Source organism: Eucalyptus grandis, chromosome 10, assembly GCF_016545825.1.
Source record: "Eucalyptus grandis isolate ANBG69807.140 chromosome 10, ASM1654582v1, whole genome shotgun sequence".
Taxonomy (NCBI): domain Eukaryota; kingdom Viridiplantae; phylum Streptophyta; class Magnoliopsida; order Myrtales; family Myrtaceae; genus Eucalyptus; species Eucalyptus grandis.
In genome coordinates this window covers 14,801,464-14,812,758 of record NC_052621.1, presented here as the reverse complement: position 1 = coordinate 14,812,758, position 11,295 = coordinate 14,801,464, and the positions used below count along the sequence as shown (strand labels likewise).

The window sequence follows — 11,295 nt, the reverse complement described above, 5'->3', positions numbered from 1 at the left end:
TAAACTACTTTATATTTTCTAGAGTCCAATAGAAATACTAAACTAAACCTACTCTTATCCCCTAAATTTCATTTAATAATAGAGTAAGAATAAGAAATAAGGCTTTTTGGTTTAATAAAATAAATGGTTAAAAAATAATTAGTCAATACAAATGATTACTTGTGTTGCTTAAAATAATTATTCAATAAAATTTTCATCATCGACAAAAGTTTATATCTAAATATTTTTTTGAATAATAATTTTTTTTTCTATTCATTTTTATTAGTGATATAAATAATCAATTTTTTTAAAAATATTTTTTAAATTATCAATTTTGCGATTCAACAAATAGAGCTTAAAAGGAAAGACATCTTTCTTATCTTTTTTGTACTATTTTTTGGCCCACCGTCTCGCATAAGAAAGCATATCATATCAACACAATAATCCGTATACAAGGATGGCACGTGCAATGCACGTGCCCACAAACTAGTCTCCGAAAGAATACCCCGTTCGTCGTCGTCGTCGTCGTCGTCCTCCTCCTTCTCCTCCACCTCGCCGCTGCCGCCGCCGCCGCCGCCGCCGCTTTCTTCCTCCGCCTCCTTTCGATGGGCTACTACAGGCGAGCTTCGTCGCACGCCCTGAGATCCCTGAAATGCCCCTCTCTCTTGTCCAGGCTCTCCCCAGCTCCTGCCAATTTCGACTTGCTCCACCGCCGCCTGATTGGCGGCGGCGGCGGCGGCGGCGCCTTCTCCTCCCCTAGTTTCGGCTTCAGCCATGGCTTCTGTTCTCACTCCCGCTCGAATCTCAAGGAGAGCGCCGTCGACTTGAGCCAGTACCCTCCGGAAAGGATAAGGAACTTCTCCATAATCGCGCACGTCGACCATGGGAAGTCCACGCTCGCCGACCGTCTCTTGGAGCTCACGGGGACTATCAAGAAAGGCCATGGTCAGCCTCAGTACCTCGACAAGCTGCAGGTGTTTTACTGCTTTTTAAAGATTGTTGCTTTCCTGAGTTTGCGGGATTATTCTCCTCTCTCCTGTCGAAGAAATTAGCGGTCGACGTTGTCTTTCAATGCTGAATAGAAAGGAATTGGATATGGCTGAAGATTTTGATATGTAGCAGAAATGTCTCTATCTGCTTGCGTTTCTTTCGGGTGGTAGAATTAGATGGAAGCGATCGACTATGATCGTTTCATCCATTACTATTGTGGCCTAATTCACGCGCGTTTCCATTGTTTTAGGTAGAGAGGGAAAGGGGAATAACAGTGAAAGCGCAGACGGCGACAATGTTTTATAATTACAACCACGATGGCCTTAAGGCAGAGGAGGGACATGAAACTCAAGCCTTTCTACTTAATCTTGTTGACACACCTGGTCATGTCGATTTCAGCTACGAAGTGTCGAGATCGCTTGCAGCTTGCCAGGGTGTCCTTTTGGTTGTGGATGCTGCCCAAGGCGTTCAGGCACAAACTGTTGCTAATTTTTATCTTGCGTTTGAGTCTGGCCTCACGATAATACCTGTAATAAACAAAATAGACCAGCCAACTGCTGACCCTGAACGCATTAAAGCCCAATTGATGTCAATGTTTGATCTTGACCCGAGTGATGCTCTTCTGACTTCTGCCAAGACTGGACAAGGTCTTGAGCAAGTGCTACCGGCTGTAATTCAGCGCATAGCTCCTCCTCCTGGGAAGAGTAATTCACCTCTGCGAATGCTTCTATTAGATTCCTACTATGATGAATATAAAGGAGTGATCTGCCATGTGGCTGTAGTTGATGGTACTGTGCGGAAGGGGGATAAAATTTCCTCGGCTGGAACTGGTCATTCTTATGAAATACTGGATATAGGTGTTATGCATCCTGAACTCACCCCTACTGGAGTCCTTTTAACAGGACAAGTGGGTTATATTGTTAGTGGAATGCGATCAACCAAAGAAGCGCGGATAGGAGACACTCTGTATCACAGCCGAAACACTGTGGAGCCCCTTCCAGGTAGATCTCTTTGGTTTTAACTTGCAACAGCTTCGCATCTTGATTTGTTTTTTCTACCTAGAGAGCCATGCCAGCATCCATTGAAATCTTAAACTCTACCAGTTCTTCACCCACACTTATTTTTGTCAGAATTTTTTCTGTGGCTCTTAAGTGGTTATGAAACATGACCTACTTTAAGGTCTTGGAAAGAAGATCAGAACCTTTCTTATACTTTATATAATGCTGCAATGCTCACTGCATCAAGGGCGAGTGGAACATCTTAATATGCATGCAAGTGGACTGTTTGGTCCTTGACTTTGGGAGAATTAATTCGTTAAAGGATATTATATAATTACATTACATATATCAACATGAATGGTCTGGTAATTGCATGATGTGTTGCCAAGCCATACTTGTCAAAGAGAATCTATATATATATATATATATATATATATATATATATATATATATATATATATATATATATATTGTGGAGAACTGAGGCTGTAATGTTTATTGGAAGCATATGTATAGAGCTTCCTTGGAATTTTCTTCTCTTTAAAGATTTCTGTCTGGTATTTGAATAGCCGCTTCTGTCTGGGAAACTGTTTCTGCGTGAAATGATTAGATTGCTAAATCCATCAGTTGAGAACTTGAGAACACAATTTGAACTTGTTATGTAACTTTGTTCATCTTTGTGATTACTAAGAAAATTGTATGAAAGCTTTTGCACTCCTTTGTCCTTGGGACAAACGATCTTTTGAAAACCAGACCAAACTGGTTAGTTTACCAGTTTGGCAGGAAATTGGCTTGAGGTGTGGTGTCGCCTGGGCTTTGAACCAACTATGGTTGAAAGTCAGATTGAACCCACATCGACAGAGTCAAAATGGGGCAGTTTGACCATGTCAAGAATCTGTTTGAACAGGTTTTGTTGAGAAAGAATAAAGTGTAATATGGCTACATATTTAGTGATTTGAACCAAGGATTGACCCTTCTGGTTACTACAACATGCCAGCTTGGCCTTTTCCCCCCCTCAATTTCAGTAAATTGTTCTTAAAATATTTGATGTAGAGCACCTATAAAATCCAAGAATGCTTCTGTGAAGATTTAAACACCAGAACTGGAAACCCATAAATTTATTGGATGCCTATGACCTGCCATTGAGCCACCTGTTTCTATGTGTTGTTGTATTGAGATAATTATTGGGAAAAAGTCCAAATCACCTATCAGCAAAGTAGTTAAAATCACTTTTTTCTATTAGGGTTGGATGGGCCTGTCTCCAAATTGGATGGTAGTTGGAATCTGAAAATCGTAGGATTTTATAAGGGTGCAAAATTGAACTGAGAAAAATTTCAATCGGGTAAAGATGATCTTTAAAGTTGTATTTCACTTGGTTCTTCAAAGAACTGTTAGCAGGACATCATCTTTTACCTAAAAATGGTAGGCTAAAGTTTTGAGTTCCTGTCAATTAGAACACTTTTATCTCTCTGAACAGAGAAGTGAACATCGCTAGGAAAGCTCTTCAATTTACTTTCCTTTTATTAAACTGATCTTATAAAAAAACCAAATTGCTTGAGGTGGTTGTCTATTTGTCATTAATCTGTGAAAAAGTCAATATACCCCAAACTTGCCGTTGTTTTGATACAGAAAGTCCATTTTCACATCACCTACCTCACTAATAGAATTAATAAAAAATTACATCAAAATTTCATCTGGATGAAATATTAAAACTTGAATTTGAGTATTTGAGAAAGTTTTTCACGTCTTAGATGTAAATGGACATTTTCATGTATTAGGCAAATTTGCACTAAAAGCATGTGATAACTGTGGATTTTATTTTGTGGCATAAAGTTTAGGTAGTAATGTCTTGATTATTTTGAAAGTAAAATAGTGATGAAAAATTGGGTCTTATTAGAGGTGCATAAGCTGTAATTTTCCCCAAATGTTTTGTGGTATATCTTTCTGATGAACGGGATGAACGGGTTACTTGAGCAGTTTTATCATTGGTCCAGTAGTGAAAACATCCATGAGTAGGCAGTTGGTTGGAGTGCAGAAATGAGGTGTGTGATTCTACAGATTAATTTCTCGATAAAACAGTTGCATTGTGGTTGTTCCCTTCATATAAACTGCAATCAGTCCACTTACTGTGGAATAGCCTTTCTTCTAGTGTAATAGGCACCGTCTTAATGAATGTGAATGAAGCTGATATAAGTGTTACGTGGACTGCATATTCTTCTCTGATTACTGGAAGCATTGGACTCAGTTTGGTGGCTTACTTGTAATCGGTCTATTGCTTTCCTTCAATAGATAGTCATGTTTTATGCTCCAATCTGACTTTGTTTGGATTTACAGTTTCTTGTCCTTGCAGTTTGCCCTTATTAACGGTTTTGGGTTGGTCCTAAATTCAGGTTTCAAGCCTGCAAAGCACATGGTTTTCTCTGGTCTTTATCCAGCAGATGGTTCCGATTTTGAGGTACTTAATCATGCAATAGAAAGGCTTACATGCAACGATGCCAGCGTCTCAATTAGCAAAGAAAGTAGTACAGCTCTTGGCCTTGGTTTCAGGTATGGAATCAACCCCTACATGACAACATGTTCTTCTGATTGCTGAAGCAGCTTGGTTCTACTTTTCTTTAATGTTATCGGTTCCAATCCATCCGTAGTATCGATGATGATTCTTTATATTTCTTGCAGGTGTGGTTTCCTAGGTTTGCTTCACATGGATGTTTTTCATCAACGGCTTGAACAGGTATTCTCCCTTATTCTTTGTTATTTTATGCTAAAGATAAACTTGGCAATTTATTTCAGTAAACTTGCTGGAAGAACGTGTAAACTTTGTACTTTGGTGAGGTCTGTGAAGTTTATCTCTTGATGGTTCAATGTGGTGCTGCTATGTTCACGGAGAAGCCTGAACATCTTCACCTATGATCAAATGGGCTGATGAGAAAACACTTCTGAGAATGTTTTGGTCAAAATACCAGGGATTCGTTGCTTGTGAATGGAATTGTGCATTAATGGCTTTGGTGTGATTAAAATGGCTGTTTTTTCAATGAAGCAGTCGTTTCATGAAAATAGCCTGGCAAGCATAAGCATGACGCTTCCTGTGCACTTGATAATTAGAGGTTGATCATCTTATAGTACATGAAAGTGGGCTTTTTAAGGGGGCTATACTCATCAATATCAGAGTGGCTTATTTTCTTTGTTTAATCCACTTTTTCTTTTCTGTCAATTAATGTTTTGCATTCATGTCTGTGTTGACAATTCATGCTACTTTGTTTATTGCTAAAATATCCTTTATATCTGGCACGATAAAAATTAATCTTTGTTGTTGAAAACGTTCCAAATATTGTCATTTTCAAGTTACTTGTGTTTGTGATCTGCTTATAAATATCTTGCATAATGTTATTTTCTCATTACCTATCAGAAAATGTTCCCTTTGGCACTAACCCACTCTTGTTCATGTTGTTGTTTTCCTTGATCATGTATCTCATGGTCATAAGTTCAGATAACTTCTCTTTCTTTCCTTACATTCTTCAGTAAAACACTTAATAATTACTCCAATGTTGATTTCTTTTTCCAGTTGCATTCCTCTCCATTTTCTTGTTAACATTTCTTATTTAAATGGGAAATTGCTTATTATATATCATTTGCCCTAACTAAATACAAATATTGGAGGCTAGAATAAACTTAGGAAACGAAACATATGATTTCCTCTGCATGACTCATTAAATTGATTTTTTCCCTCCCATAAGCTTTTAGACAAAATTGATCTTTTTTTATTTTATTTTATTGCAAGTCTGTACTTTCTTAGATAGGCCATGTTATTTGAAGTCAAGTCAATAACTAAGACCCGATGAGTACGGATTTTTCTTTTTAAAACTGAAGCACAAGCTAATTTCATGTTCCTAGAAAGAAAACTAAATAAACTCGAAGAATGATAAAACTTGTTTAATAAATCGAAGGATGACTCATATATAATAATATGCAACATTTACACAATTAAATACATATACCTATGTCATTCAAAACAAAAATACAGATACTCTATGATTTCCGCAAGTTAGATGGTTTATCAAGCAAATCCTTATATGGATATTTTAACGCTATGTCTCCCTTTCACGAATATACAATCACAATTAACTTATCATAATCTACATGTCAACATGTGATGAGTTCCTTTTCTCTTCTTTTACTTGTTGGTGATAGTTACCAGATAGCGGTGTGTATATTATGATGTAACCACATTATATACACTGCCAGTAGATATGTTTAGAAGGAGACGGGTGTGATTGTTATGTAATGTTGGAATCAGGCATGATTATCGTTGGTTTGGTAGATTTATCATTAGGAAAAGACCACATGTGGATTTCCAGATTTCCATTGGCGGTTGATAGAATAGGAGTTAAAAGTGAGCAGCCCGGTGCATGAAGTTCCTGCGATGTGCTGTGCTGGGGAAGGGTCAGATCACTTTGGGTCTAAAGTGCGCACCCTTACCATGCAATTATGGCAAGAGGCTGTTTCCATGACTTGATACTGAGATCTCCAGGTCACATGGTGACAGCTTTATCATTTTGCCAAGGCTCGCCTTCAGCAAAAAGAATAGTAGTCTTAAAAATTACTTTCTATCTGCAACAATTCTGGGGCATTTAATAATGATTCCATTAATTTGGAGACTGTGTGTCATGCTGTTCAATGGCTCTATGACTATAGTGGGAATCATTTCAGGTCGATCAACCTTTTTTTTTCCAAAGTTAATCCCTCTTATTATTATTTCTCCTTTTTCATATCATTTTTTAAATTTGTCATTTCAGGAGTATGGAGCTCATGTCATTTCAACTGTTCCAACTGTGCCATATATTTTTGAGTATTCTGATGGAAGGTATAAGACTAATTTATTGTGCCTCTTTCTGTTGTGTGTTTTTGCATTTAGCTAACTTTTCGGTTGACTCGTCTCTCTCTCTCTCTCTCTCTCTCTCTCTATAGCAAATTAGAAGTTCAGAATCCTGCCTTGTTGCCGTCAAATCCCAAAAGTCGGGTGACAGTCTGCTGGGAACCTACGGTTATAGCTACCATTATTATTCCTAGTGAGTAAGCTCTCATACTCCCTTAAAAATAATCAATAGTTCTTTCAACACTGGGAAGTGCATAATCATTTGTACTTCTGATTTTCATCTGCTATCTGCCTGAAGGTATGTTGGATCTGTCATCACACTTTGCTCTGAGAGGCGAGGTCAGCAGCTGGAATACTCATTCATTGACAGGTAGATACTGTGCCAAACCATTGCCTTTTTGTTGGATCATGAGGTGGAAGAAAGCTCTTGGTTGTAAAATTATTGATATCTGTTGTTTAAATTGCCCTGCATGCGTGTGCTGAACTATTTGGGTTAGGAGCAAAAATTGAACTGAAACAAAAGAATCTTTCTGCTCGACAGATAGAAAAGCCATTCTTCTTAGAGAAATCTACACTATTGACCTATAATACCCTGACCTTTTAATTTGGACTTCAAGGGAAAAATAGTGATAGCTTGGGGAACGATCTTCTGTGTAAATTTGATTTTTCACATGCATGCATTGGACTGACAGACAGTAGGAGCAAATTCTTCCACCTCTCTACCTCTCTCTCTCTCTCTCTCTCTCTCTCTCTCTCTCTCGTGCTGGTGTGTTATTTTCAGTTCACACTGTCTCCTTTTTGGGGGAAGGGGTTGAATCACTAATATATGTTGTAAATGACTGTTTTTAGCATTATTCACCCTTTTGTTTATTCGGGAAGATGGTTTCTAGTGCACATGTTTTCTATTTCTTATCTTGTCTCACTTATGCATGAGATTGATCTTTTTGAGTTTGACATATGCAGCCAACGGGTCTTTATGAAGTACCGGTTACCTTTGAGAGAGATTGTTGTTGACTTTTATAATGAACTCAAGAGTTTGACATCTGGATATGCTTCATTTGACTATGAGGATGCAGAGTAAGTGAAATCTCTGTGTGTTTGAGTCTGTTACATGAATGATTGAACTTGTGAGGATCATGATTCGAATATTCACACTTATATTCTGTTTTATCTTAACTAGAAGTGGTGTGATGGCCCCAGGGGCTCTCTATTGGTGCTTGGTTTTCGTCCATTTCTTGGCAAAACATTAAGTTACAACTGCTCGAGATAAGCCTTTTGTGCTGCTGCTGTTACTATCCCCGATAAGAATTGGGCATGATGCCCTTCCCAATTGTTTGGAGTTGGCAGAGGAAGTAGGGAATGAAGGAAAGAAAGAAAAGAAATGAGGAAAGGGAGGGAGATTAGGGGTGTTTCAGAGAGAGGGTCCCCGGGGGGGGTGTGACCAGGAGCTACTGTACTGTTCTCCTATGTGAAGTGTTATAATATGGCAAACGGTTGCTTGTCAGTGAATTTTGAAGGACCTGCAGCTTGTAGCACAATTACCTCCGTAGTGTACAGTGTTGCTTAAACTTGGCTGTTTTCCATCGTAAAAGGAACTTATGGCTAGATTATACGCTTTACTAGAGATATATTGGCTCAAGGAAAAGGTCTAGTGCTAGAGTCTTGAATATGTTTATCACTTTGAGGTTTTGATCTGTTTGATGGGTTGGTTCAGCTATCAGCAATCTGATTTAGTGAAGCTTGATATTCTCTTGAATGGACAAACTGTTGATGCCATGGCGACAATAGTTCATACCTTGAAGGCACAGCGTGTTGGCCGTGAATTGGTTGAGAAGCTGAAGAAATTTATAGACAGGTATGTGATTTAGTTTTCTTGATGTGCTTTCATTTTGTTTGGTGGTATTATTTTAGTGCAGTCTCTTATTATCTCAGTTTTGATCAGACAAATGTTTGAGATAATTATACAAGCTGCAATTGGATCAAAGGTCGTTGCAAGGGAGACGTAAGTACTGAAATCTCTTTTTACTTCTGATATAGTTGCAGGCTCCTGGCCCAAGGGACTAACGTGGGTGTGTGAAATGGGCTTCCAAAGAGTAAAATAATATGTGCTTCATTATACTTAATTGTTGCCTTTGTCCCCGTAATGTGACCAGAAAAAGAGTTTGCCCCCTGTAAGGAACTTGCCAAGATTTTACTGGTGACAACCATGTTTACATTTTGAAGAACATTGAAGCTTGTCCCACAGTAATCACATATAATATTGGGTCCTCCCAATAGTTGAAAATAATTGATGAAACCAAAAGAGACCCAAAAAGTAATGCCGGGAGAAGAGCTTCAAGCTAAAGCTCTCTTTTATTGTTAGCTCACTTTGATAGATAAGCAGAGAAGCTTCAAATCCCTCTTTGACTATGAGATGAGTTAATGTTCAATCCCACTTGACCATTCTCAGGATACTCGCCAAGTGTGAATAGTAGTGCAATTGGCCAATTTTTTGTTGTCTATGTCCGTGAGGTGGCTCTTTCACGTGAATGATTACTTGGTGTGGGATCATGTTAGATAGTTAAAGTTGGTTGTATCTCAGTTGGGGAATTTTGTACTTGAAATTAGAAACATGAATTTGACTTTCTTTTCAGTTGGTAATGTGACGCTGGGAGTACAAACTCTCTCTCAAGACATGCATTTGTTGTCACTTTTTAGAATGTCGATACTGATTGTTACATTACTTTGTTGGAGGAAAGCGCATCACTCTCTGGAACGTGAAATTGAAAACCCTAGCGATTTGTATTACCATTCTAATAGGTCTACTTTTCAGATGGTAATGGTCTACTTTTCAGATAGTAATTATGCAGATAAAAGGTAGTTTTCCTGTTACGGTAGATAAATTATGCACCAAGTGCATGGAGTCAAAATCTCGTACTTCCCCCCATTAAGATTTTATTTTCGGTCTGTCCTTGCCCGGCCTCCAGCTAAAGCCGTCTGAATTTTCTAGCTCTTACTAAATTTTGATGTCACAAGTAGTTAAAAGACATTGTTCTTGAGTGGTCTTTGATTAATGTAATGCCCATGTGTTTATGTATAGGATATCTGCCATGAGAAAAAACGTTCTTGCCAAGTGTTATGGAGGGGATGTTACGCGCAAGAGAAAGCTTTTGGAGAAGCAAAAGGAAGGAAAGAAGAGAATGAAACGTGTTGGTTCTGTTGATATACCTCAAGAGGCCTTCCATGAAATCTTGAAGGTGGTATAGAGAACCCTTGAAGTTAACTAGAGGTAGCAGCTCACTTGCTGTGCTAATGCTCCCATTCAGTATGCATTAATATTTCTGTTCTCCACTGAAAGGTTTTGGGTTCTTCTCAGCAAATTTACCGTGTTTGGTGTGGCGAACTGCTTTCAGTCTTAGGTTGCCGCTGTGTGAACGCTAGTTTGTGGGATTGTGGCATGGAGAAGACAAAATGCATGCAATTTCAACAGCTTCTCTGAGATGGAAACTGGTGAGGCAAGTCTGTGTTGTTTGCTTGCTGACAAACATTATTCCCGATATCTCAGAAGGTTTTAACATGTCCTGAAGGGCAGCAACTTTTCTATCCCGTGATTCTACTCCAAGTTCATTTTTTTGACAGTCATCTAGCGAGTTTGGTCAGGCAGAGTACTGCAGGGTTAAGTCTTAAAGCACCACCTCTGAGGTGGGCGGGGCAAGTTTGCCATGAAGTCTTTTCTCTCATTCTTGTATCAATTGTAATTGTGATTGGGAAGCATTTTGGTTCTTTCTACTTCCGTGGATGGGGCAATGGTGAAAGTCAATTTATTATATACCCTGTCCGTGTTACACTTAACATTTACATAAATCTTTGTTATGTAGAAGGAATAGACTTAACAGTATCTGTGATGTATTGCATTGTTGGGACTCCAGTAATGCCCATCAACAGAAGAACGGTCGTCTAATCAAAATGATGATGCCTTGTTGTACAAAACTTCTAGGCAGAATTTTTGAGTGCGATACATTTTAATGAAAATAAACTGTCACCTAGAGGTGATTTTCCATAAAATATGGATAATTATTGCTTGCGTTGTCACTAGAAGAAAAATTTTCTACAGGCGGCCTTCTCTATCTCCGATTTGGTGGTAATGTATACATATTAAGGAATGCCAAAATTAAAAAAAAAATAAAAAATGGAATGCCAAAACTGTGCGTCTAGGCCATTAAGAATTGTTGGCACATTTAGATTTACGCATAGAGAGCTTTTACTTGTTCTAAGGCTATTGAAAAAACTCATTTTCGAGTGAAGCTATTAATTGCTTGCCAAGACCAATCAACAAGGACAGTTAGCCCTGAGTTTAGCTCGGTGACATGACTTTTTCTTCAAGCTAAGGGCAGAATCTTTTCACTCTTAAGTCTCAAGCCTTGTATGAAGAATTGGGGTGATGCGGATACTTCAGCACTTGGAATTGTCAAACAG

At 38.4% G+C, this 11,295-nt stretch overlaps 1 protein-coding gene across 2 annotated transcripts; it reads left to right on the top strand.

Moving 5' to 3' along the window:
• Window positions 1–388: 388 nt before the first annotated feature.
• On the top strand, window positions 389–10,717 carry LOC104421903 (translation factor GUF1 homolog, mitochondrial). Of its 2 annotated transcripts, none has more exons than XM_010034062.3 (12): window positions 389–953; window positions 1,220–1,970; window positions 4,358–4,514; window positions 4,644–4,698; window positions 6,761–6,828; window positions 6,933–7,037; window positions 7,139–7,210; window positions 7,804–7,917; window positions 8,555–8,695; window positions 8,783–8,842; window positions 9,920–10,108; window positions 10,233–10,717. In XM_010034062.3, the coding sequence occupies exons 1-11, from the start codon at window positions 585–587 to the stop codon at window positions 10,083–10,085; spliced, it is 2,058 nt and encodes a 685-aa protein (XP_010032364.1). In that variant the 5' UTR covers window positions 389–584; the 3' UTR covers window positions 10,086–10,108; window positions 10,233–10,717. The 2 variants fall into 2 exon arrangements, with proteins under 2 accessions (XP_010032364.1, XP_010032365.1); XM_010034063.3 differs by having other exon boundaries at window positions 10,196–10,717.
• Window positions 10,718–11,295: the final 578 nt, after the last annotated feature.

Coding starts and splice junctions, on each gene's coding strand:
- LOC104421903 (XM_010034062.3), top strand. CDS start 585: ATGGGCTACTACAGGCGAGCTTCGTCGCACGCCCTGAGATCCCTGAAA. Junction 1,971..4,357: donor CACTGTGGAGCCCCTTCCAG/GTAGATCTCTTT, acceptor TCCTAAATTCAG/GTTTCAAGCCTGCAAAGCAC. Junction 8,696..8,782: donor CTGAAGAAATTTATAGACAG/GTATGTGATTTA, acceptor AGTTTTGATCAG/ACAAATGTTTGAGATAATTA.